This window comes from Oncorhynchus mykiss, chromosome 7 (genome assembly GCF_057628025.1).
Source record: "Oncorhynchus mykiss isolate SJ-2025 chromosome 7, ASM5762802v1, whole genome shotgun sequence".
Lineage (NCBI taxonomy): Eukaryota > Metazoa > Chordata > Actinopteri > Salmoniformes > Salmonidae > Oncorhynchus > Oncorhynchus mykiss.
The window spans coordinates 34,512,697-34,539,768 of NC_143028.1; the positions used below are offsets into that span (position 1 = coordinate 34,512,697).

Sequence of the window (27,072 nt, forward strand, 5' to 3'; positions counted from 1 at the left end):
ACCCTTATTCTAAAGTTAACCCAATTCACCTAACATGCTATGTAAATTAACCTAATCTTTGTCGTTTTAGTTCCCCTAACCTTTCACGTAAATTATTCTAACCTTTGTTGTTAGTTCACCTACCCACCAACGTAAATTCTCCCCATAATTCTCCTTTGTTGTTATGACACAACAAGAAGAAAACTTGGTCACAGAGAAAGACCTATCCTACACATCCATCATTACGTGTGATAAATGACATCCTAGAATTCATATGCTATTGCACGACAGGGCAAGACGCATGATACTATACGACCTCTAATTCGTATGATATTGTAAGACGACTATTCCATTCATAATGTTAGCTCAAGTAACATAATATATCATACTAAATAGAGTCTCACATATTTACGTACAGAATAATACAAATTGCCCTGAGACCATGTTGTGCCTATGGTTCATAAATCTCCACCAGCATCGCTGGCTGTACTGGGTATGGGTATGGAGCGGGAGCCAGAGCAAGCCTCTAGTAGGCTAACCATAGCTGGCAAGGGCCAAAGCCAGCTTTAACCAGCACCACGTACAGCTACGACCAGGCCAAGGTGGGCATTTATCCCATCTAGAACACTATAGGTTTATGTCTGCCTAATATCTAGAACACTATAGATTTATGTCTGCCTACCATCTAGAACACTATAGGTTTATGTCTGCTTACCATCTAGAACAACATAGGTTTATGTCTGCCTACCATCTAGAACACTATAGGTTTATGTCTGCTTAGTAACCACAACAATGGACAGAAGATTTTCCCTGGCGAGTTAGATTGCGTTCTATGCACTGGGCATAAATCTATCAAAGCCAGCACCATATCTGATCTCACCCTCTCCACTATGCATGCGTTCCTATCGTAGCTCAACATCAGCTTAATCAATGCCTAATGATCCAGGCGCTTTAAATATCTTCATAAAAAGATCAACATTTGTCTGACATTGTTTTTGTGTTGGTTTGTGCATTAAAGACCTCATCACAATGTCTGGCACCCAGAGACAGGTTCATTCATATTATTAGATGACTCTTAACAGACTTGGATTCAGTCTCATTCAGCTTCCATCCATCATATGTCCCAACACAGACAAAGACATTTGTTGTTTTTTTTATATTGAAAGCAAACAAATGGATCCTGCTACCATGGTGTGTGAGACAGAGGTTGAAAGGGTGAGAAGCCTGTTCTACATACGTTGGCAGACAGCTGGGTGGTCAGGTTGGCCACTTTTTCCTGGGAGTTCTCCAGCTCGCGTCTCAGCTTGCGGATTTGCTGCGAAGAAGACAATAACAACAAGGTCCTTCAGGGAAGGCAGAGCAGGCAAAGATCACACCTTGTCATTTACGGACGGACGGCTTGACAATTGGCTTACTTCTCCACGTCTCAAAGCGCCTTACACTGTATGGTAGTACATGGAATGAGTTATTGGCTGGGTAAGGTGCATGACACTAAGTAAGCTCATGGGAGAACATGAAATTATAAAGTAGTAACAATAGAAACAATGGTTGCTGGACAGCATGCCACGTTACTCTGAACATGCTAAATGAATAATAATTCATAATAATGGGGGAAAACAACGCTTCTGATCCCTGAAGCACTGCTGAGCGGGTGGAGGTGAGCGGTACGGATGGACGAGAGCAAACGAGATGAGATTTGGAAGATGAAGACAAGGGAGAGTTGAAGACCAGAACGTGTTAGCCTTACCTCTCCTTGTATCCTCTCCTCGGTCTTAGAGAGCACAGTAGGACAGAAAGAAGGAACGAGAAGAAAGCACATAGAGTGAACTTGGGAGTAGTCGAGGTTACGGTGGGTTGTGGTAGTCTAACGGTAGATCTGGCCTAAGGTACAATCCTGAGTTTATATATAGAGGGCAGGGGATTCAGACTGCATCTTGTAAGCGTTCAGCAGGGTAAAGGCAGGATTGAATACACCCTAAAATAATGACTGTATTTAGGGATATACTTGATGTGTGTATCAGTAGCAGTCAAACCACAACTTGTGAGCCTTGGTAGTTCACGAGAGGTGAGGTTTTATAGAATTTAAACATCATGGTAAAGACCTGGATAAACAGGTAACTGCCAAAATAAAGGAAACACCAACATAATAGGGCGTTGGCCCACCGCGAGCCACCAGAACAGCTTCAATACGTAGATTGGCATAGATTCCTGGAACTATATGGCTGGTCTTTTGACCAAACAGATCAGCTCTGAAAAACATGTGTTGCGACAAGTTCTGGGGATCTATTTTCGGCTGGCGGCAAAGAGGTGTAACTTTTAAACGCACGCTAGTTCATGAGGGATGGATCAGAAAGAGGAGGGTTTAGTATTTCGTTAATCTAGTCCAGGGGAGGGTCACGTCATTTGCAATTGACGAAATGTCCATTTTCTCTGTGTTTTAGAATGAGTTGCTTATTGGGATATATGTCGATGTGTTCCCGATGTCGCCCGTAATCTGATTCTCCGCCGGGCAAGCGATATCAAGGGTGCCTTCAGGCTCTTCAGTGTGGTCTCAATCAAATGATCCATATGGGCTAAAGAAGCACAGAGCAAAGTTGTATTTCTAAGATATCTGCTGGGACGGTGTAAATATAAAATAGGATACACGACACACTGCAGTGAATATTCCGATGCTGAGCCCCGGCCTGCTCTGCTCCTGCTAATCAAAAGTTTTTTTTGTGTGCTGCCTAACCAATGGCTGTACCTATGACGGCAGCATCTTGCGTGTGGGTCTCACCTACAGCTTATGTTTTGTTCCGTTTGGAAAAGGAGAGCGCGAAGAGGAGAAGGAGGACCGAAGGTCAACTTTGATATTCGAGTAACTTACATTGTGTGGCTGAAACTAAAAGCAGCAACCGTGGCACAATCAATTGGAAATGGACAGCTCATGGTGCTGATTTATGTAGACACAATTCATTTCAACCATCTTAATTTTAATGAGACTAACAACAAGAGGGCCATTTCTTTGACAGACGAAATGAGGCTATTGGCTGCTATATCCATAGACTTGTCAGTCAATTCCTCCACCAACCACACACTCTTTAAATAGACTACCTCTGCGTCAGTGAAGGGCTGTTAAGTTAAAACTAAGACTCGAATTGAGGGGGTATGAGAGGGTATGCCATAGGTCTACCATTTATTAAAGAAAATGGCACAAAGCACAGGCCTACCCAATGTTAGCTTAAGATTTTGAAGAACATAAAACGGATCCAATGATAATAAAGTGATCTATAATAGTGCTTTATGCTAGAAACAAGCTGTAAAATACCTGGGAAAGATGTGTGATTCTGATGCATATGGGGATATCATTGTTTAGTTTCTTTGACATTCAGAGGCTGACCTCCACCCTCTATTGCTGAGGAGACCAAAAAAATAGACTTTGCTTGGGAAGTAATCAAATTCGGTCTCTTATCAATTTATTAAGCTATTCACTTTCTGTGCAATAGATGTTTAAACCCAGACAGCTTGTAGGGAAACACTTGTGACCTTCTCTCGTTGGGTTAAGCCACAGAAGAAGAGTAGCCAGCAGGTAAAGTTTACATATTTTTTTGCATCGGTAGGCCTACTCTGTCGGGTGGAAAGGCGCTCAGATTGCTAAGGACGTCTCAGATTGAATTATTTGAAAATAAGGACCGTTTCGTTGCAAACAAGACACACTGACTTGGCGTTGGAGAAATATAATAGGATGAACACATAGGCCTATCTCTCTGTCCTTTCTTAGCCTGTCATTTTTGGTCATTTGTGTGATATTAAAACAATTCCGCTAACGTACAATTACGCAAAATTGCATTAAATGTTTATAAGAGGCCATTCTTTTCCTCGGACCTGCAAATACGATGATAGATTCATGAAATGCTTTTACTATAAATTTGATTTTTCCACCTCTACTCTTGTCCACGTTGGTGTGCAAACCTACAACCTTCTGGCCCACAGCCCTGTGCGCTTCCAAAATTCCTGCGTTGCCGTGTAATGCTTACAGGACGAAGGACAGTTTCTAAAACTGCATATCTAAGGCTCTGGTCTGTCCAAGAAGTGAGGGTAAACGGTAGACATCTTCTCTGCTATCCACTTTGTTTGAATTATTATTTTGGCTATAGGGGCTTTTCTTCTTCAAGTGTTCATGGAGGGTTTAAGAAAAATATACTTGCTGAATGAAGGGCCATTCGTCTTCATTTCAGAAAGGTACCATTTTCTCCACGTGACCCTTATTATAAATAACATTCACTCACTAAGTTTTATTTATATTGGACATTATTTTTATCTCGCTTCTGTGAAAGGTTTGGACTCAATCTGGCATGGAAAGTGTCAGTGACTGTAGGACTGTTTATTGTGTTTTATTGATCATTTTGTATTTTACACTTTCCTCTGTTGGACCTAACTTTCAAATCGTGGGAATTCCGGTCGCTGTCCGTGGTGCTGAATCCACTTGTAGGCTATATTTGCCTGTTTGCTTGTTTACCTTTCATGTGGCAAAGTCACTACTGGCCATATCAATGAAGACGGTAGGCTACAGCTATATATTTGAGAGCAGTAACGGTGAGTGGACATTCCCCCTTTCTCTAATATATTGGATATTTTTCCAGCTCCTGTGAAAAATGTGGAAGTGCGTAAAACCCTCCATTGTCTATGTTGTCTTAGGCCTAATTAGTATACTCCCATGGGGAGGAATTTTGGTGCCTGTATTTAGACATAGCATATTTGAAACAAGTTGTTGTTTCGTTTTATTAGAATTTGATTCTAATTATTCACTGTCGTTTTAGGTCTTATCAAAAGTTAACTTAATCGTGCTTATTGACAACACTTGGCATGTCCATAGCTCAAATATAATGCATTTTACAGTAGGCCTATATCAGTGTGAATGCTATGTTAACAATATATTTCTATATTGTAGCCATTCAATTACTGTTCAAAAACAAATATGGGATAGGACTACATTTTGTTATTTTGTTTCTGTAGGCTATTTAACAAATGTCCTTGCTATAATTGATCCTCGGGGCGTCCCTAACCTCATTGAAGTTTACATTTAACATGGTTTGGTAAAGGTTAGGCTATAATGGACAAGGATACTAGGCTATAACAGACTATCATTCGATTTGGAGTTGATGACAACGCAATACATAAAAGATAGATTTGACTATTTACTTATGATTGGCCAGTAAGGGCTCAAGCCTCGACATACTTCAACTTGCTTATTTCTCAAAACCTAGCCCTTTAAAGCCACCGCCAGCTCCTGCGCCTATAATTCTGGTTGAGAAAATAGGAAACACCCCCTAACCTATAGCTCTACCTCCAGCACTTAAGATTTACAGCCCCTGATGCGATTGGTCAAAAGACCGATTAGTGGTACAAAATATTGTCTGCCTGTGTAAACACAGCATATTGGTGGGATGCAACACCATTCTTCCACTTGAAATTCCATCATTTGGTGTTTTGTTGATGATGGTGGAAAACGCAGCCTCAGGCGCCCTCCAGAATCTCTCATAAGTGTTCAATTGGGTTGAGATCTGAAAACTGAGACACACATGCACACACACCCTTTAAAACCTCCTATGATCCTCTAAGACACCTCTTTGAAAGTCATTGAGATCTCTCCTTCTAGACATGGTAGCCCAAATAATGACCCTACACATGATGAGATGTTAATTGCTTAATTAACTCAGAAACCACAGCCATGTGGAAGCACCTGCTTTCAATATACTTTGTATTCCTCATTTACTGAAGTGTTCCCTTGATTTTGGCAGTTATCTGAACGTAAACAATGGCCAAATTTGGAAACGGAGAGAAAACCCAATGTTCTGAGGTAAAATGTTGTCTTTGAACAAGGTTTCAGCTCTGGAATGCTTCAGTGGCAGTTGGCACAACATCTCACCTCACTTCAGGCATGTTTTCAATCAAAGACAGAAAAACTACACGGCTGTATTTGTACAGTTGGTTAGCCAGGCCTGGCACTGTTCCGGTTGCATCGCACACATTCATGTCATTGTGAAGAGTCCAACAGTTATATCATGAAAGTATGTCCTGTGGGCACACAACAGCTGGGCACAATAACTATTTCTGGATTACTCAATAATTCTATTACTCACAGAGGAATAGTTGGATGAAGCGTTGGATGCCAAGGACAGGACAGAGCCATGGACTAAAAGAGGTAGAAAAAGAGAGAACAAACACATAACATGGTTTAGTACTGAAATATGCCATATCCATACTTTACAGAATATGCTAACAATATGACTAATCTATCGTTGTTCAGATTTTTAAACACAACGTTATATCCAGTAAACCTGCTACTGTGTGTGTGTGTGTGTGTGTGTGTGTGTGTGTGTGTGTGTGTGTGTGTGTGTGTGTGTGTGTGTGTGTGTGTGTGTGTGTGTGTGTGTGTGTGTGTGTGTGTGTGTGTGTGTGTGTGTGTGTGTAGATTTACAACAAGGTATAAATGACAGTTCACTTGTGGCAGTATATAAGTACTTCACAGAAAACAACATAATCCAACGCAGACAAAGTTGAAGAAGAGATAAATGACTTCAGAGAAGTGATAGAGACAAACTGGGTCACCTCATTATACCTTTACATAACTCTAACATGGAGGTACTCAATCTCTCTCGCTCTCTGCCTCACCCTCTGCCCCCCTCTCTCTGTACTGAGAACACAGCCTCAAGGACACTGCTAGACTCGAGGGTTGTCTAGGCCGGGGCCTGAAACATCAGGGGAATGTTCAGGTTCCCTAAAATATACTCAGGGAGTAAAAAAACTTAACACGCTCAAATGGCAATTGGAATTTCAATTCATTTCCTGAGTTTAACTTTATCAACTGAGGGCCCCAGTGGTAGACTGACAGCTCAAAAGGAACTAGCGTTAGAAATAGAGCCATAGTGGCTACCCATAAAAAATTAATGATATATCTGTATACAGGTATCTTACATGTGCTAGCTGTCTCACAGTCATCCACGGGCTCGCGGTCACGGAAGGATCCAGAGCGCATCATGCTCTTGGGCCGGTCGGCCAGCGACATGCTGCTGCCCAGTGGAGAGGAGCCGTACAGGTCGAAGGCCGCGTCATTGGTGGGGATACTGTTGGAACGGGTTATCCTGGGGACACAGGCACCGCTCGGGATGGGGGAAACTGGGAAGACAGGAAGGTTGGCATGGGTAAGAGGCAGACCCACACAGTACAATGAGGCAAGTAAGTACACCCACATACTCACGCACTTACACATACCTGCATGCATACGCACGCACGCACACACACACGCACACCCCTGATGAGTCAGTGTAAAGAGACACTCAGGGTCCACAACAGTCAACATGATATATACAATTGATGACAGATGTATAAAATCGAATGGATGCGATCTCCATAGACAAACATTGGTAGTAGAATAGCCTTAATGAAGAGCTCAATGACTTTCAACGTAGCACCGTCATTAGATGCCACCTTTCCAAGAAGTCAGTTTGCCCTGCTAGAGCTGCCCTTGTTAACTGTAAGGGCTTTTACTGTGAAGTGGAAACATCTAGGAGCAACAACGGCTCAGGCGCAAAGTGGTAGGTCACACAAGCTCACAGAACGGAACCGCTGAGTGCTGAAGCGCATAAAATCATTTGTCCTCGGTTGCAACACTCACTACCGAGTTCCAAACTGCATCTGCAAGCAACGTCAGCACAAGAACTGTTCGTCATGAGCTTCAAAAATGGGTTTCCATGGCTGAGCAGCTGCACACAAGCCTATGATTACCATGCGCAATGCCAAGCTTTGGCTGGAATGGTGTAAAGCTCAACGCCATTGGACTCTGGAGCAGCGGAAATGCGTTCTCTGTCCGATGGGATGAATCTGGTTTTGGCGGATGCCAGGAGAACGCTACCTGCCCCAATGCACAGTGACAACCTTAAAGATTGGTGGAGGAGGAATAATGGTCTGGGGCTGTTTTTCATGGATCTGGCTAGGCCCTTCAGTTCCAGTGGAGTGAAATCTTAATGCTACAGCATACAATGACATTCTAGATGATCCTGTGCTTCCAACTTTGTGGCAACAGTTTGGGGAAAAGCCCTTTCCCTTTTCAGGTTGACAAAACCCTTGTGCACAAAGTGAGGTCCATACAGAAATGGTTTGTCGAGATCGGTGTGGAAGAACTTGACTGGACTGCACAGAGCCCTGATCTCAACCCCATCGAACACCTTTGGGATGAATTGGAACGCAAACTGTGAGCCAGGTCTAATCGCCCAACATCAGTACCTGACCTCACTAATGCTCGTGGCTGAACGGAAGCAAGTCCCTGAATGGAAGAAAGTCCTGCAGCAATGTTCCAACCTCTAGTGGAAAGCTTTCCCAGAAAAGTGGAGGCAGTAAAGGAGGAACCAACTCCATATTAATGCCCATGATTTTGGAATGAGATGTTTGATGAGCAGGTGTCCACATACTTTTGGTCATTTAGTATATATATATATATATATATATATATACACACACATATATATATATATATATATATGTTATTGTCAACTGTAAGGGCTATTTATATGTATATATTATTTCATAGTTTTGATGTCTTCACTATTATTCTACAATGTAGAACATAGTACAAATAAAGGTTTTTCATATTTTAGATTCTAGCCACCCTTTGCCTTGATGACAGCTTTGCACACTCTTGGTATTTTCTCAACCAGCTTCTGGAGGTAATCATCTGGAATGCTTTTTAAACAGTCTTGAAGGAGTTCCCACATATGCTGAGCCCTTTTAGCTGCATTGTCTTCACACTGCGGTCCAACTCATCCCAAACCATCTCAATTGGGTTGAGGTCGGGTGATTGTAGAGGCCAGGTCATCTGATGCAGCACTCCATCACTCTCCTTCTTGGTCAAATACCATTACACAGCCTGGAGGTGTGTTTTGGGTAATAGTCCTGTTGAGAAAAAAGTCCTACTAAGCGCAAACCAGGTGGCATGGCATATTGCTGCAGAATGTTTTGGTAGCCATGCTGGTTAAATGTGCCTTGAGCTCTAAATAAATCACAGACAGTGTCACCAGCAAAGCACCCCCACACCATCACACCTCCTCCTCCATGCTTCACGGTGGGAACACCACATGCGGAGATCATCCGTTCACCTAGTCTGAGTCTCACAAAGACACGGCAGTTGGAACCAAAAATCTCAAATTTGGACTCATCAGACCAAAGACAGATTTCCGCCGATCTAATGTCCATTGCTCATGTTTCTTGGCCCAAGCGAGATTCTCTTATTATTTGTGTCCTTTAGTGGTTTCTTTGCAGCAATTCAACAATGAAGCCCTGATTCACGCAGTCTCCTCTGAACAGTTGATTTTGAGATGTGTCTGTTACTTGAACTCTGTGAAGCATTTATTTGGGCTGCAATCTGAGGTGTGGTTAATTGCAGATTTCTGCGGCTGGTAACTCTAATGAACTTATCCTTTCTGCAGCAGAGGTAACTCTGGGTCTTTGTCACGGTCCTCATGAGAGCCAGTTTCATCATAGCGCTTGATGATTTTTGCGACTGCACTTGAAGAAGCTTTCAAAGTTCTTGACATTTTCCGGATTGACTGATCTTCATGTCTTAAAGTAATGATGGACTGTCGTTTCTCTTTACTTATTTGAGCGGTTCTTGCCATAATATGGACTTGGTCTTTCCCCAAATAGGGCTATCTTCTGTATACCCTACCTTGTCATAAATTCCAAAAATTAACTTTTAACAATGCACACCTGTTAAAGGAAATGCATTCCAGGTGACTAACTCATGAACCTGGTTGAGAGAATGCCAAGAGTGTGCAAAGCTGTCATCAAGGCAAAGAGTGGCTACTTTGAAGAATCTAAAATCTAAAATATGTTTTGATTGTTTAACAATGTTTTGGGTACTACATGATTACATATGTGCTATTTCATCGTTTTGATGTCTTCACTACTATTTTATAATGTAGAAAATACTAAAAACCCTGGAATGAGGAGGTGTGTCCAAACTTTTGACTGGTACTGGATATACGTATATACTGAACAAAATATAAATACAAACCAGCAGGGGGATGTGTCTTAATGAGAGTTTAAAGATTAGACAGAGTTTGTCAGTCAGTCAGCTGGAGGACAGTTGATGAACGAAAGAAAACTGAGACTCACCCACGTTAGTGAGGTGGGCCTTGCCAGAGGAAAGATGGGGCATGTGGGTGGGAGAAGGCAGCTGAGGGGGGCTCTCGCTCTCTGTCAGGCTCACTGCCGTGTGGGAGTGACGCCTCTCCTTTCCCTCCGACTGACCCTCAGACGGACCAGAGCTGTAGCGACTGGAGCAGGACAATTAAGAGAGCAACAATTAAACATGCGCCTCAGACAATTAGAATACTACATAATTTGATACAGCAAATGTCGCGGGAAACTATGACAAACTTACTTGACATACCCTAATCCTTTCTTAGGTAAGGTGTTCCTGTCCGTTTGCAAACTGGTAGAGAAAGAACACGAAGAAACCAAATTTGACCCTTTCTGCTATCAAACAATTCATGATAAAACAGTGTTAAACCTGTAGATGTTTTTTTTTTTCAAATCACAAAATCTCTTGCTATTAATAATATCTCTGTTGCAGTAGAAAGAAGGTAGCATAGTTTGATCATTCTATGTTGCTACATACAGATACTGACTGCTGCGCTAGTGACTAGTGAGGACATCCCCTCACAAGCAGAGGGTTACCCAACCCATTCCACCCCATCATCAGGGTGTTGCTCCGGTCGAGACCCACCTGTCTGGGAGATTGAGGGAGGTCCTGCTCCCAGCAACCCAGGTCCCTGTGCCCCTCACCTCCTCCCTATCCCTGTCCCTGTCTCGGGACTCTGCCCGGATATATCCTCCAGTGGGAGGAACACTCATGGTGAGGGGAAGGGACTCCATGCTGCGGTGCAGGCCAGATAGTTTGGGGTATAGCAGCGGAGAGCCCCCCCCAGACAGGGTCTGGCTGGGGTAGCAGCTGGGGGAGTCCAAGTGCAGGACGGGTGCTGGGCTAGGGGTGAGGCCCCGGGGCGCCGGGCTGCGTGAGCCAGACCCAGCCAGGTCCTGGAGCTTAGAGTAAGGGGGCACTTTAGGAGGCAGGTCCTGGATGGTCACGCACGAATCCAGGCTATTGGAGTTGACCTTGTCCAAGTGGGCAAGGCTGGGCGGCCGACCCAGAGACTTGCAGCTCAGCATCCTATGAATTAGACACGAGACACAGAATGTCAGATCCAGCACCATACAGCACCGGGACGGATCCAGAGACCCTACTGGGCTGGTCCTGTTCTAAGACATGAGTGCAAAACACTGCAAGCAGAATGACAGTTACTTGTTTTATTGTGGTGTTGTTCTCTTATGTCTATTTTAAGTGGTTAAGAAAACATTACACAGCAACTCTTCATAAAATGACAGTTGAACAAACTGAGTCGATACTAACACATGACTACATAGCTGATTCTATAAACACCATACCACAGCAAAAGGAGTGGTATTATTTTAACGTACTGTAGGACTTGAACAGTGTGAGAATGTATCACGGTGGTGAATTTACCTCTGACTGGTGGGCGAGGAGAGCTCGGGGTATTTGCTGCTACTGGCCCTCCGCAGACCCTGCAGTTTGGTGCTGGCCTCCCCTGTAGAATCTGCCAGACAGTCTTCCATCTTCAGGGAGCCACACAGGGAGTCCATATCAGACGCCACAGCCTTGGCCTTAGCTCTCTCCTTCTCCTTCTCCCGGTCTGTCTGGTTGACAGGGCCTGTGCTCCCTCCTCGACTGGCCCCCTTAGTGCTTCCACTGCCGGGCTCTTTCCTCTTGGGGCCAGGGCAGGCCATGGAGACAGGCTTCAGGCTCAGCAGGCCAGGGTCGATGCTGCTGCTGGCAGGCCGGGCCGACCCAGGGCGGCCGATCAGGCTGAGGGTGCTGGACTTGGCAGGGCGCGGCAGGCTTCGGTACTGGAGGCTGTTACGGGCGTTGGGCCCCAGGAAGCCCCCCTCCTCACTGCCTGTGGCGTCAAAGCTGTTCTTACGCCCCCCTTTTCCTCCCCCTCCTACTCCCATCGGCTTCACAGGGATGCCAGAGGACTTGGGAATCTTGCCCACGGTGGCAGAGCCACTAGAGATGGTGCTGCCCCCTGCTGTCATGACGGTGGCAGTGCCGGTAGTCGGGGACTTCTTGTAGCCGAAAGAGGCCCCGGCGGAAGGCTTGACCAGGCCTGACGGGGGCTTTCGGTGTTCCCGGTGCTCCGGGAGGTGTTCTCTCCCGGCATCGGAACGGGAGCGCTGCAGCCCAGCAGCCTTCACAGACATCTTGGTCTTGTCCACCGCCTTGTGGTCGCTCTTTGGTGCTGCAGTCAATAGAGATAGATAAGTATAGAGTTTAGATGAGATTACATTACAGAGTAATCATCTGTTGCCTAGCGAGCTGTGATAATGAGTGCAGCTGAATGTGAACCTAAACCAAAAATATCAAAAGAGTGAAAGCATCAGTGAACTGACTGCATGTCGATGACACCACTGTGACGAATGTTGGATGAATCAGAGGAATCAGTCAGACTGGAGTCATGGATGACCAGAACCATACAATATGGCCTAATGGCTAAATTTGGTCACAGCTGCATTTGGTCACAGCTGCATATAACTCGTGTTATTAGAGGAGAGTCAACTTTATAAGCAAGAAACATCTGTATTTACTTACAGATGGTTTATATGAAGAGGTCGAGTCACCGACATACAGACACACAAATCTATCTAAGGTATTGCAGACCGGTCTGTGTGACAAACTGGGCCCTTGACCAAGACGTGGAGAAATGCAACGCCCAATAACTTTGGCGACCCGGCCAAAATGAGGGAAATAAATTGGTTGTTTTTATTAAATGGCACTCTGTGGATTGTGCATTCACATTATTCTGGCAACTTGTCAAGGACAAGTAACTCAAATTGACATGCTTAACGCTTTTCAGAATATAAGTACATCAATTATTGCTCTTATATTCACAGGCGCATGAAGTAACAGTTCATGTCACTCAGTCAGGGAAAGGGAGAAATGGAGATAGCGAGTTGACAAAGCAAACACTAGTAAAATAGCTCCCAGTCTTTCCCACGTATAAAAGCCTCACTTGGCAGCCATCATTGGAATTCAAGATGCAATCAGACTTGTAGAGCAGCATAATTGATTGGGGGGGGGGTTAAAAACAAAATAGTCTGTGTATGAATATCTTTAGACTCCATTCGTATCCCAGAGAACGATGCCAGAAAACATAATGGATCCTTAGAACCTCCTTAAAACCTCCTTATAATCAGCCACATTAAACCAGCTAGATAAGTAGTAGAAGGTAATGCAATAAATTGCATCAGTCAGGACATTTTACTACAGTCAGGACATTTTACTGCAGTTTGAATGTTTCCCTTATCGTTCAATCATGTATATCGCGTGGGATGAAAGAACACCAAACACAACATTATTGCTGTGATCAGACGGATGAGTCACTAGACAGCATTGCAGTCTGCTGCATGTCATTACTAAAAAAAAGGAAGTTTCCATTAAACTGGCTTTTGGATTGGATAGAAAGGTAAGGCACTACAGTGCACACGTTTCACTCTGAAAATATTTATTTCATTAAAAACTATGAATCAGTTATTGCTGCCTCAATGGCAGCATTCATACAGCAGCGCATCCAGTCTTAAAAGACACCATTCATTAAGATATGCACAAACAAACAGTGGTCATTTGAAATGCCGTGCTGCACTGTACCGTGTTTGTTGCTGTTGAAATGTACATTTTCCACTGATACTGCCCATGAAGCTTCATTAAATATCCATAGTCTTCAAATTCAGGTAGAGCAAAAATATGAAAATATGTTCAAAACCTGAAAATGCTCCACAAGACAGTGGGTCTCTGAAGCCAGTTTGTTTTTTGACAAGACACATAGGAAGACGAACCAAGAGGGAAATCCACAAAGAGGAGCCCAGTTCTGCATGGAACACACTGTACAGTATCATTTCTTCTCAGTGTTCCTGTACAGTACTACAACCAATCAAACTCTGGCACAGAGAGCCAGACTGCCTTGCTACATTTCAGTTGATATCTGCTGGCTGTGGCTACTCTCCAAACAGACTTGGTTTTCCATGTGTTATCCATTTAGGGGAGGTTATGGATGACAAGGATATCTTGCAAAACAAGTTAACAATCCTGTTTTCTCCCCATGTTTCCTCACCATTTATACATCTACTTTAGCACCCACTCTTTATTAGCGCATAAACCCTTATAGTCTTTCCTGTATAGCGCTCACTTGGAATAATGATGGGTTACTTAATCATCAAACTGCCAAGTTACTTCCAACTCAACAGGACTGGACCCCCCCCAAAAAATGTGTTTAATGTATAGAGAAATGTGTGGATGTCTGAGTGTGAGAGGTAGGTCAGAGAGAGAGAGAGAGAAAATAAATTATCCCATCTCACCTGCCACTTTCAGGACGCTTTGAGAGGTGTGCGTGATGGGTGAGGTCACGCCCACAGGGGGGTTGCGTCCCTTTTTAAAGTTCCCTGGCTGACCCAGGCTCTGGGGCTTCCTCAGTTCCCCCTTGACCCCCGCGTCCTCACTAGCACCCTCCATGGGTCTGGAGGACTTCCTCCACTTGCTGGGGGTCTCGGTTTTGAGGCTCCCTGTCTCGTAGCCGCTCCCGTCCATCTTGCGTGCAGCTTTGGCATCCTCGCTGTACCAGGACAGGCCACTCTCCACCAGGGAGCGCTTCTCAGCATCGGTGCGGAGCTGCATGAGGACAGGGACATAACCATCAACATGAGGTACTTTGCAAATGGAGGTATTTGTTTTATTTATATGGTCACAACACAGGAGGTTGGTGGCACCTTAATTGGGGAGAACGGGCTCGTGGTAATGGCTGGAGTGGAATTGGTGGAATGGTATCAAATACAACAAACACATAGTTTCCAGGTAATTGATGCCATTCCGTTTGCGCCGTTCCAGCCATTATTATGAGCCGTCCTCCCCTCAGCCTCCACTGGGTCCCAATGGGAAACACGGGGTTAGTCAATTCCATGTCCGTTTGGTCAATGAAGAAGATTCGTCGAAATTCAGATTCAGGAATTGAAAAGTGCCATTTATTTATTTATTTTGAAATGAAATTGAATATTTGGGGTCATGTGAGAAACACCCAGGTTTGTGTGTGTGTGTGTGTGTGTGTGTGTGTGTGTGTGTGTGTGTGTGTGTGTGTGTGTGTTATCTGTGGAAGGCCCTCAGTAATCTCTGCTGTTCCATCTGAGTGTCTGTCTGCATTCCAGAGGGAGAGCAAGTGGGAGGAACGGATAAGCCTATACTGTATAACACCAGAGATTTACTGAAGTCACTATGTTATGAGCTTCAGAGACTTTCACCCCAGTAGTCATTGTAACTAGAAAGGATGCATCATGGCTCATGTGTCCCTCTTGAATCGCACAAATGTTGGTGCGTCGAGCTTGGTAAGTCTGGACTGATTTACTCTGTTTCAAATGCATCCAGTTTTTCAATGCCCTCCTCTTCCTAAGCGGGGAAAATAAGTGGCTTGTCTGCAGGCTGCAACCCTGTTACGTAAGGGCTACTCTTTCATCGTATGCGGGGGGCAGGCACATTATTAACTGCCCAATTAAACTAGAACCAACAGAGAATAATTCACTGTGACTTTTCCTTACGATTATATTCTGCACAGTGGGCAAGGCCGGGGGTGGCCAAAACAATATAGTACCATGCTGTAGGGCACAACGACTGAGTCACCTCAGCTATTCTCTTCGTTAAGCACCACCAAAACTCATTCATCAAAACAACACGGGCCACAATGCTGTTTCACCTAATCCGTCCCTCTGCTGAAGTCTTTGTTAATACAAGGTTGACACTGCTTTAGAGTATAAGTAACGACAGGATGAAACCAACCAAGCCATGACAGGGAAATACTGTAGTGAGCCATCATCCAAAAAATATGACCACAAGAAGAAAAGAAAAAACAAAGACCGTGTTTATAATTCTAGACAGGTGCTACACTGGAAAATGTACTGTAGGACTACTGTATGTAGCTGCTTCGAGAATTGGGCGCAGTGTGTCTTGGCAGCGCACCTTATAATGTAATATGGTCACAGATGGCTCAGTCAGCTATACTAATCCCCGTGCTTCATCAATATGCTCTCTCTTGGACGAGGAGGAGAACAGAAGAAAGACGCAGTGTTGCCACAGTAACACCAGAAGTGACAAGCCCGTCTGAGAAGCATTTTTCACCTGTGGATAAAGTGGAGAACCTCCGTACTTGCCACGCCAATGAAGAATGAAATGTGTACAAAATGTGTACAAAAGTTGACATTTATCATTTGTGGTGTGAGGATTAGTGAAGGGGTTTCTAAAGGGCTATTTGAAGTGCCTGATGAAGCAATAGCAGTGGCTGTTTTTCCCCCTGAGATGTCACCTACCAAAAGTTGGTCAACTATCTACAAAATGCATTTTAAATCCAGTTCAGATTTCCACTGACTGTAAGTTGGATGCATGATGTTGCAGTGTTAGATGAAATGCAAAATATAACTTTGATTTCAAATGAGTGGCTAATGGGACAAACCGTTGCAGTAAACAACTTTGAGTGGTGCACAATGACACATCAGCTTAATCCATTTCAGATGTAATGACATTGCAGTGTCTGTCGTGTGAACTGCTTCTTTGGGACCCAAATGACTCAGGCAGATTTGACACGCTTCTGCAGAGGGTGAATAACAGACGCAGGCTGGCAAGCAGGCAGGCAGGCAGGGGGACAGTGAGAGGGGGCAATAGGTGCAGTGTCAGTCTGAAATATTGACTTAAACATTTAAGGACAAAGGACTTACCTAACTGTGTTCTTCCAGAACTTAAACAGAAAAAGTTGTTCCCTTAAATCTATTAGAGTATGCTTTTCTCAAAACACCAGTATCTGCTTACTGTGTGTGTGTGTGCGTGTGTGTGTGTGTGTGCGTGTGTGTGTGTGTGTGTGTGTGTGTGTGTGTGTGTGTGTGTGTGTGTGCAGATAGTACGGCTACATTGTCTGTAAACAGAAGTACATAAACATAGCTAAGGCTGATGTGATTGAATGTGGCCTTTACTCACCATGACAGAGGAGTTGCGTCTGGAGCCGAGGGGCGTGGTGGGCAGGGAGTTGAGGGAGGAGCTGGCGTTGAACTCCTCAGAGCTGAGGTTGTCTACAGAGCCATCGCTGAGCCCACTGCTGATGGAGCTGCTCTCATCCCAACTGCAGAAAGAAGGGGGTCAAAGGTTATAATAAAGAAGAGCATGGGACTGTAGAAAGTACTAGTTACTGTGCATTAACAGCGACAACGCTGTCTAACAGCAACTGTGCAGTTACAGAGGAGGTTATCGAAGGAGAAGACAAAGGTAGGCCTAAATTGGCAACAGCTTTGACATGTCCATCTGTCCTCCTGAAGGGATATCATGGTAACTGCCAGCGGAGGGTTGGGATCTCTAGCTACAAGCTGTTTTATCAGGCAAGGGATGCCTAAGTTACACAACAGAGATGCTTTGATTCTAACAACACAACTCTCTTTACTCTCTCATGTGCAACACATCCTCTTAGTAACAAACTACAGCTCCATGAGCGGATTCTTCGACTGAAATTTCCTCAGCACGGGACATGTCTGTTAAAATCAAGATGACCGGTCGAGGCCGAGGGCGGCAGTGGGTTGACAGGCAGCTCAAGGTCTTGGAGCTGGGATGGCGTGTTCCAAGGAGCGATAGAACAAGGGAGCAGGGGAAGTAGAGGAGAAGGGGAAATCACAATGACAGCTGCCTGAGGGTCAGGGTTGCCACCCAGCCGCCCGTCTGCCTGGTCTGTTTCACCCTGGGACATATACTGCTGGAGAGGCCCCTACGTGAGAGGAGGGAGGGAGGGACACGGATGACCAGTCACAGTGTGGCACTGTAGCCCAGAAATCTGCTTCTGGCTCGCAAGAGAGCAAATAAATTCACAGACCAAATGCATCCTCTGAATACATTTGAATAGGAGTTCATTTGAATCTCACATGCCAAATATACACATCATTGCATGGAATTTAATTTCAGGAGGGGTGGAGTATGTCGACGAAGAGGACAATGGTCACGTAAGGTTCAGAGTAGGACAAAACACTGTCGAATTTAAAGCAGAGACTTTTGAAATGGAGGGAAGGGGTTCTGAAGACAGCTTTGTATGCCTTTATGGTTTCAATAGAAACATCTCCAGAGTGCTGTAATGTTAAGTACTTCTTAGATTTACATAATTATTATGCTACCTCTCATTAGTTTGGCAGGGGTAAGTAGCAATCAATTTTTTTTTAATCCAGACACAAACGTGGCATAGAGAAAAGGTAGATACAGTAATAAGACCCTTGGAAAGCTGAGTCATTCCTAACTTCTCTTCCCTTTCTGTGCTGCCCCACTGACTTGAAATTGCTCTTTGTGGGTTTCTACTCTGCAATTAGCAAGGCGATGGAACATGGAATAGTGTATGTAAAAAATAAAAAAAACAGGGAGAAAAAAATGGCCCATAAAAAGTCTGAAGCAGAGGAGGAAATTGGACTTAAAGGGATACAGTACATTTGGAAAGTATTCAGACCCCAATACTTTTTTCCATATTTTGTTACGTTACAGCCTTATACCAAAAAGGATTACATCATTTTTTCCTCATCAATCTCCTCATCAAAATATCCAATAATAACAAAGTGAAAACTGGCTTTTAGATTTAAAAAAATAAAAAAAATGGTATTAAAAAAATATATTAAAAAAAATATTCAGACCCTTTGCTATGAGACTCGAAATTGAGCTCAGGTGCGTCCTGATCCCATTGGTCCTCCTTGAGATGTTTCTACAACTTGTCATTATGGGGTATTGTGTGTAGATTGATTGATTGGACTATTTCATCTGTAACGTATCTAACTTCATCTACTTCCCCAGAGTCAGATGAACTCGTGGATACCATTTGTATGTCTCTGTGTCCAGTATGAAGGAAGTCAGAAGGTAGTTTCTGCGAGAGCCAATGCTAACTAGCGTTAGCGCAATGACTGGAAGTCTCTGAGTATCGGCTAGTATGCTGGGGAAGGGAAAGGGCCTCATTGCCAAAATCCTGAAGGAGCCCTTTAAATCACATGGCTATGGAGGAGGGTGTCCAAAAAAGGGCATTGTTTGAGACCTAGATTCTAACAGTCACTGGAATACTTCACTATATCATTTTGCTCTCTGAAAGGAACTGCTACCACAAATGTACATCATAATCATAACAGGAGAAAGTATATGACATGTTGTGTACTAAAGTGTACTAATCGTGCATTTCTCAGAAGCGCCAATCACCCTAAGTGGTTAATTCAATCAACAAAGTAGTTCATTTATTTCCTATCCCTATCCCTTAACAGGTAGACAAAACAGACTCTCCATCAATCAAACACACACAGAACTGTTGGCCAACACAGAGACAGGGTGATGAGTGATGTTTTAATTTGCGGTTGTGGAGCTAAGAGTTTTAAGACGGATCTTTTGCTGGACTGCAGTGCTCTCCGTAGGTGGCTGTCAAACCCTAACCCCTCAGGATAGTTCGGGATTTTGGCAATGAGGCAATTTTGGCCCTTTATCTACTTCCCCAGGGTCAGATGAACTTGTGGATACCATTTTTATGTATCCGACTGCAGTTTGAAGGAAGTTGCTAACTAGCGGCATCCACGAGTGGGGAATTAGATAAAGGGCCACGTCCCGAACTATACCTTTAAATAAGTCCCATACTCCCACATAAATTAGTGCCAATTATCAGTTAATATCCTTTCCAAAACTCTTTAATATCCTTTTAATCTAATTTCAAGACTTGTACGAATGCATCCCTCTGACCTATTAGCCACACGTCTATCCGGTATTGAGAAAAGAGATATCAAAGATTGCAAGAATGGGAGTTAATATGTTTAATGCTAAGCAGCGTTTTGTGAAGCGCGAAGGTTGAAATGGACTTCTGGGTCTACGAACTTTATACAGAGGACTGAGGTGAGCCACATTTGTCGACACTCTATGCAACAATGCTATAAACATTTAGTAGTCCGTGGTAGTCTTTTAACAACCACAAACCAGCAGGGATATTATCACGAGGACTAGGAAGAACAGCAGGGACGTTAGCTCACAATAACACTCACACACTTGGCTACATTCTTTTATGAATTGTTGTCCAAAGAAAGGTTCCATCTTTGATTTTACATTGGGATTCACACACTTGTGAAACCAGCATTTTTGGTACTTGATCACATTTTATGAGGCAGAGCATTTTTCTTCAAGGCATTCAGTGTTCTGGACTTATTAAAGTGATTAACAGATACCTCGGATATTCACACGAGTCTGGTGTGTTCGATCAAGTCACACCTTTCGTCAGTAGCATTAGTCAGTCGTTTGTCCCTGGACACTCATGATGAAGTAGGACAGGGTCATTCCTTTGAATGTCCCCAAGGGGGTGGCAAATCCAAGAGAGACATGGAGGGAGTGTTTTATAGCCTGTTGTCCAGGGATTATCAAGTAGACTCAGCTGCAGGTCGTTTTTTCCCCTTGAGTGGATGGTCAGGGGGCCGGAACATAATTACATATCATTTGTAGACTGCAAATTGACCACAAGAAGCCTAAACAGATATAATATTTGGCTAAAACATAATCATTTCAAACCTTGTTTACATTTGTATACGACCACGTCGCTCTATAATGCTTGGGAATAGAGTTCCAAAAACGAAATCACTTGGACCTGATTTCCTGGTGTTTTAACAGTCTTTTATGTCCAACAATGAAAATTTAAAATATATATACACTGAACAAAAATATAAACGCAACATGTAAAGTGTTGGTCTCATGTTTCATGAGCTGAAATAAATGATCCCATACACACAAAAAGCTTATTTCTCTGAAATTGTTCACACATTTGTTTACATCCCTGTTACTGAGCATTTCTCCTTTGCCAAGATAAAGCTGTTTAAACAGCATGATCGTTACACAGGTGCACCTTGTGCTGGGTACAATAAAAGGCCACTCTAAAATGTGCAGTTTTGTCACACAACACAATGCCACAGATGTCTCTGAGGGAGCGTGCTACTGGCATACTGACTGCAGGAATGTCCACCAGAGCTGTTGCCAGATAATTGAATGTTCATTTCTCTACCATAAACCGCCTCAAATGTTGTTCTAGAGAATTCGGCAGTATGTCCAACCGGTCTTACAACCGCAGGCCACGTGTAACCACACCAGCCCAGGATCTCCACATCCGGCTTCTTCACCTGCGGGATCGTATGAGACCAGCCACCCGGACAGCTGATTTTCTGCACAAACTGTCAGAAACCGTCTCAGGCTAGCTTATCTGCGTGCTCGTCATCCTAACCATGGTTTTGACCTGTCTGTAGTTTGGCGTCGTAACTGACTTCAGTGTGAAAATGCTCACCTTCGATGGCCACTGGCACGCTGGAGAAGTGTGCTCTTCACGGATTAATCCCGGGTTTCAACTGTACCGGGCAGATGGCAGACAGTTTGTATGGCGTTGTTTGGGCGTGTGGTTTGCTGATGTCAATGTTGTGTCCCCGTGGTGGCGGTAAGGTTACGGTATGGGCAGGCATAAGCTACAGACAATGAAGACAGTTGCATTTTTTCCCATGGTAATTTGAATGCTCAGAGATACTGTGACAAGATCCTGAAGCCCATTGTTGTGCCATTCATCACCATCACCTCACCTTTCAGCATGATAATGCACGGCCCCATGTCGCAAAGATCTGTACACAATTCCTGGAAGCTGAAAATGTCCCAGTTCTTCCATGGCATGCATATTCACCAGACATGTCACCTATTGAGCATGTTTGGGATGCTTTGGATTGATGTGTACAACAGCGTGTTCCAGTTCCCACCAATCTCCAGCAACTTCGTGCAGCCCCTGAAGAGGAGATGGACAACATTCCACAGGCCACAATCAACAGCCTGATCAAATCTATGTGAAGGACATGTGTCATGCTGCATGAGGCAAATGGTGGTGACACCAGATACCGACTGGTTTTCTGATCCATGCCCCTAACATTTTTTTTTAAAGGTATCTGTGACCAACAGATGCATATTTGTATTCCCATTCATGTCAAATCCATAGATTAGGGCCTAATGAGTTTATTTAAATGGATTTATTTGTAATGTAACTTAGTAAAACCTTTGAAATTGTTATATGTTGCATTTATATTTTTGTTCGGTGTATAGAAAAAAATGTGGCTCAGAAAACTTGGGGGGAGGGGGGGCAAATAAAACCTTTGGCCCGTGGGCCGCCAGTTGGGGAACCCTGCCGTAGTCTGTTGATATTGCAACATGGGTCTACTTTGGAGCTTACATTTCGGAAGTGGAATTCAGACAAGGGAGGTGGGAGGAACTGAACCATGTACATACTTCATACATCGGGGTGGGGAATTGGCCTTTTTGTTTTCAGTGGCACTGCTCCAAGCTTACCGGCTGATTTATGCGTTAGTGCTATTATTTGAATTTCTGTCCCTGAGAAAATGTTTAAGTTCGAACGATTGAGAGAGGGGCTGTGTGGTGGGGGAAGAGGGGAAAAACATGATCTACATTCTACACTCCTCCCTGGTGGAGCACAAACTGGGACCAGCTGTGTGCAACAAGATGACTCTTACTTATTGGACCCCAAAGCAGGTCAATATGTAAAGTACTGTAGATCTGCATGGCTACTAGACCATCTGACTGCTAGAAGGCAACTTTCTTCATAATGTAGAGATACTAAACCTAACAATGACGTCACTTGAGTCAATCAATCACAATAGATTATATTATTGTGCAGAGAAATGTGATTAAAGCACAATAAAAGCCTTCTGCGCTATAACGATTTATTTAAACTGTATTCATACAGCCGTGACTACAGAAACAAACAGCTTAATTGGTCATACAGAGAAAGTCCAAACACTACCTTGAGACTTTGATGTCATTCCTACCAGGCTGATAAGTGTCCCATTTAGATAAGCATCCAGCCATCACACCTACTAAATGGTACTTTCTCCACACACACACAGGGATACATGCCATCTGACCGGGTTTATAACCACTGCTGCTGCACACTATTGGAGTGTCCCACATTTGATATGATTGTGATATGACCTTGATAAAGTTGTTGACAAAAGCATTGTCTGAAATGTATTATTTATTACAATTTATGACCGCCTTAATTTTTTTAAATTTTTAATTAACACTCATCCATCTTGTTGGAAGCCCAAACACCAGTCTACATTATGAGTGAACAGCTGCCACTGATGTTATCCAATTACAGCTGACACTTTTATTTACCAGGTAGTTACTTTTAGAACTTAAAGGCCGGATGCAGGGACCAGGTAGCCAGTCATGATTAAAGAGACAATTTTAACTTCTGACACAGTGAAAACATACTAGCTTTGTAAAGTAGACATACACACAAACATGTGGGACATGTTACCCTACAGACATTACGGGGTAGTAAAAGGGCCATAGACCATTCATGGTTGAGTCTTCGCACAAGACAGTATGCAACAACCAGACGTGTGCCAAATACTTTCAAATACTTTAGCTGTGCTTGATTTAGTTTGCCCAGTATACATAGAACTAATGGAATTGTCCCAAAAGTGCAAACTCCAAGCTAAATCAAGTGCACCTCCAATACTTTCAACAGTATCTGTGTCCCTGGTCTGGTGACAACAACTATGGGGCGGCAGGGTAGCCTAGTGGTAACCGGAAGGATGCAAGTTCAAATCCCCTAGCTGACAATGTACAAATCTGTCGTTCTCCCCCTGAACAGGCAGTGTTCCTAGGCCGTGATTGAAAATAAGAGTTTGTTCTTAACTGACTTGCCTAGTTAAATATATAAAAATATGACTGGGAGAAAGGAAAGCAGACAGCACAGTTAGGCAAAGATATAGTTTGTGAATCTTGGGAGCGCATACCTGTGGCTGAACGCTCAAGGAATCTTCAATTACCCAGATAGCTGTGGTACTGTTGCCGCAATTCCATCATGGAGGGTGCTCTTTTAACCAATCCCATAATTGCTTGTGACAAACAAGTGCCAAGTCCCTATCTAACAAGACCTCAGTATCTTATCAAGCTTTGCTTGCTGAGCAAAATGTTGAGTCACACTGCTGTAGCTCCATTTGAACCCCCAGGTAACCTAGCCTACTGAAAATGTCAGTATTTTGATTATATAGCCTATAAGCTAGTAAATGTAGCCAAACACTATTACATTAGCCAGTAAAAAGTATCAAGATTTTCCCATAGGGACGCTGCTGTCGATAGATAAAATAAATGGATGATGGATCTATTATTTTCAACATCAACACTTGAAACTCTACATTTCAGTTAATTTATTCCTATAAAATAATTACATTCACTTTTTTAAGAAGAACAAAAATACACTATAAAAGTCTCTGCAATGTGTTTTTTATTTAATTGAAAATTGTACAGTACTAATTTTCATCATTTCATTCGGTAAACTACAATGTTAACGTTACATTCTAAGCATTTCGTTGTTCAACTCTTGAAGTGAAGCAAACTGTTTTCAAATTCCGCGTGTTCACTGTATTCAGAATCATTTACAGAGCTACAGTAGATCGTCTGACATTGATACACGCAGATCAGTATCCGCAGATCTCTGCTTAGCGCTTACCTTGGACTAAAATGTATCGTCTTTTTCGCACAGGGCGCCGTCCGCTGGCGCTGCCCCATTGGCGGCACTTTCCCAATTAGCACACGTCCGCTCATATTCGCGCAATTCTGACATCAACGAGCATTTTTACAATTATTTCCCGTAGTATCCATGTAGCCTCAAGGAACGCTCCATTCAAATTCTGATATTCACTGCAACAACCTCCGATTCCCTGTTCCCCCAGTAAGGACTGCGAAACCGTTAGGAAACACCTCCAAAAAAGTGACCCCCACCCCCCCTACTCTCCCTCTCCTGATGGCTAACAGCTGTTGTTCAACTGTTCCCAAAACCTCGCATGTAGCCCACATCATATCATCGACACCACCATTATAGCTACATGAATAAACGAATTGTTCAATGACCCTGGAATTATTACCCTCTTTGGGATTATGTGGATAATATATGGAGATTGCATGGCATATGACAAGATATCATGTTTAAAATGACAGTGAGTTAAATGTACAGGGAAATAATACATAGAACGTTTGCAGAATTCATCTGGAAGTTTGGGGGAACCTTGCTTTGCTGTAGGTTACATAAATCAACACAGCACCAGCTTAAAACATGCACATGTTATTTTTCTAAGTGTTCTCTATGCATTGCTGGGAAGGGCTGATAACTAAGCGTTTTCACTGTGAGTCTACACCTGTTGTTTTACAAAGCATGTGAAAAATAAAATTGGATTTGATTTGGAAAGCTAATTAATATAACCTAAAAAAAATATTCATATACTCTCTCTGGGCATCTCTCTTCTCTACGCTCCAACTCCTGCCAAATGAAAGCATTGGAGCGGTAAGGGACACCGCCTCACTGTCTGCCTGTCTGTCGTCCGGGAGGCCAGCTTGACTGAGTGTCCTCCCTGCTTGACCTTCAGTCAGAGGACCACCGGGGAGGAGAGATGATAACATGGAGCAGCAGCTAATGTTCACTTAAACATAGACCGGTACACTACGGCAATAAATACACCCATTGTGCTTCTGTAGCTAAACGCAAATTGCTCCATAACCTATTCCTTTTAACTTATTTTTTATAACATTATTCACTTGCTGAGACCAGGGCGGAATCTAAGTCCTGGCATAGGCCGGGTAGACTAGCCTGCATTAACTCTGTGAACTGAATGATTCACAAGGCTTAGACAACCACAACGCAATCTAGCCGGGACCTCCAGCAGGGCATGAGGAACCTCGAAAAATGTTATTCTGGTTCCTCCCCACATCAGTAACAGAGCGTTCTCATCGTGATGTCATCGGGTCAGAGGAGCATCCAACCACTCTGGGAGGTTCACTGTGTGGGCCAAGAAGGTACCTCCCCCAACCAGAGCAGACCAAACCAGCACAGGCCTGAAGATTCAAGGCTAATTGGTTCAATCTGAATGGCGCTGTAAATTGTCTTTGTGTCATGGATCTGCTCTGGTCTGATGGTCCAATACATGGCAACGTGGAAAGAGTTGGCTGAAGCAGACACTATCAAAGGGTACTGGTGTCTCATGACCAAAGGTTGTCAAAGCTAGGCTCATGAGGCAAGATGATACATTTTAAAAATGTGTATTTACATTTGTTTATTTACATTTGTTTAATTTACATTTGTTTTTATTGTGACACCCTTTGAAATGTTACACATAGAAGGAACAAGAGTATGTAAATACTGTATATCTAGCCTGATCCTAGACCACCCTGACCGCTGCATTCTCATTCTGGGTCAATTCACGTCATCGCTTCATGTATCCGTGTAGCGAATCATTTATGTGAGCTCGCAAGATCAGGCTGGCTGGCGAGGCTAAGATTTATCTGCCATGGTAGTTCCTGAGTTGAGCCAGACCAAACAACAGGCAATGGGAAGATTTCTGTCCCGAAGAGAAAGCAAATGATATGCCCCAACCAGATGGACTGTGGTGATGATACTCAATAAAAGACTGTTGTGTCTTCCTACGTCTCCTGATACTCGTAACCTGATCTTTTGTAATACAAATGATGTGGCAAACAATCAGTTTACAGTTTCCCTGTTGCCGCTTTTCTTTGTTCAGTGAGAGACCCACATCCCTTTCTCACCAATAACACCTGTAATTGAATTCAATGGAGCTTAATAACGATAATAAGTGTATTTGTGAAGTGCTTTATAATTATTGTGCTTAAAGTGAATGCCATTCCCAGGAAACCAATTTCCTGCTGCCATTGAAATGAACTACAGTATATCAGGCATTTATACAAATTCTGTACACGTGCTTTACATCTCCTGCCTCCTGTTTATCTGACCGATTCAGAGTGCTGCTAAACATGCTGTCACCTATCCCATACGTAACCTTTACTAAGCAGTAATTACTAGTATAGCCATTACCTACTGACCGAGTGTCTTGTGTCTGAAAGTACCATCC

At 43.5% G+C, this 27,072-nt stretch overlaps 1 protein-coding gene across 30 annotated transcripts in view; it reads right to left on the reverse strand.

Annotated features, from left to right (window-relative positions):
- The window catches only part of LOC110527741 (neuron navigator 1), a 138,195-nt gene that overhangs the window by 26,833 nt on the left and 84,290 nt on the right, over nt 1-27,072 (reverse strand). For 7 of the 30 annotated variants that reach the window (XM_036983233.2, XM_090240755.1, XM_090240747.1 and 4 more), the window contains 10 exons: nt 17,102-17,243; nt 14,449-14,758; nt 11,543-12,335; nt 10,745-11,188; nt 10,400-10,450; nt 10,132-10,292; nt 6,937-7,137; nt 6,102-6,154; nt 1,727-1,750; nt 1,217-1,294 (listed from right to left, as the gene is read on the reverse strand). In XM_036983233.2, the coding sequence (XP_036839128.2) occupies nt 1,217-1,294; nt 1,727-1,750; nt 6,102-6,154; nt 6,937-7,137; nt 10,132-10,292; nt 10,400-10,450; nt 10,745-11,188; nt 11,543-12,335; nt 14,449-14,758; nt 17,102-17,243 (2,257 nt within the window). Of the gene's footprint in view, nt 1-1,216; nt 1,295-1,726; nt 1,751-6,101; nt 6,155-6,936; nt 7,138-10,131; nt 10,293-10,399; nt 10,451-10,744; nt 11,189-11,542; nt 12,336-13,741; nt 14,039-14,448; nt 14,759-17,101; nt 17,244-24,662; nt 24,950-27,072 lie in introns of those variants that run through there. The other 23 variants (XM_090240753.1, XM_090240749.1, XM_090240751.1 and 20 more) reach the window with 9 other exon arrangements.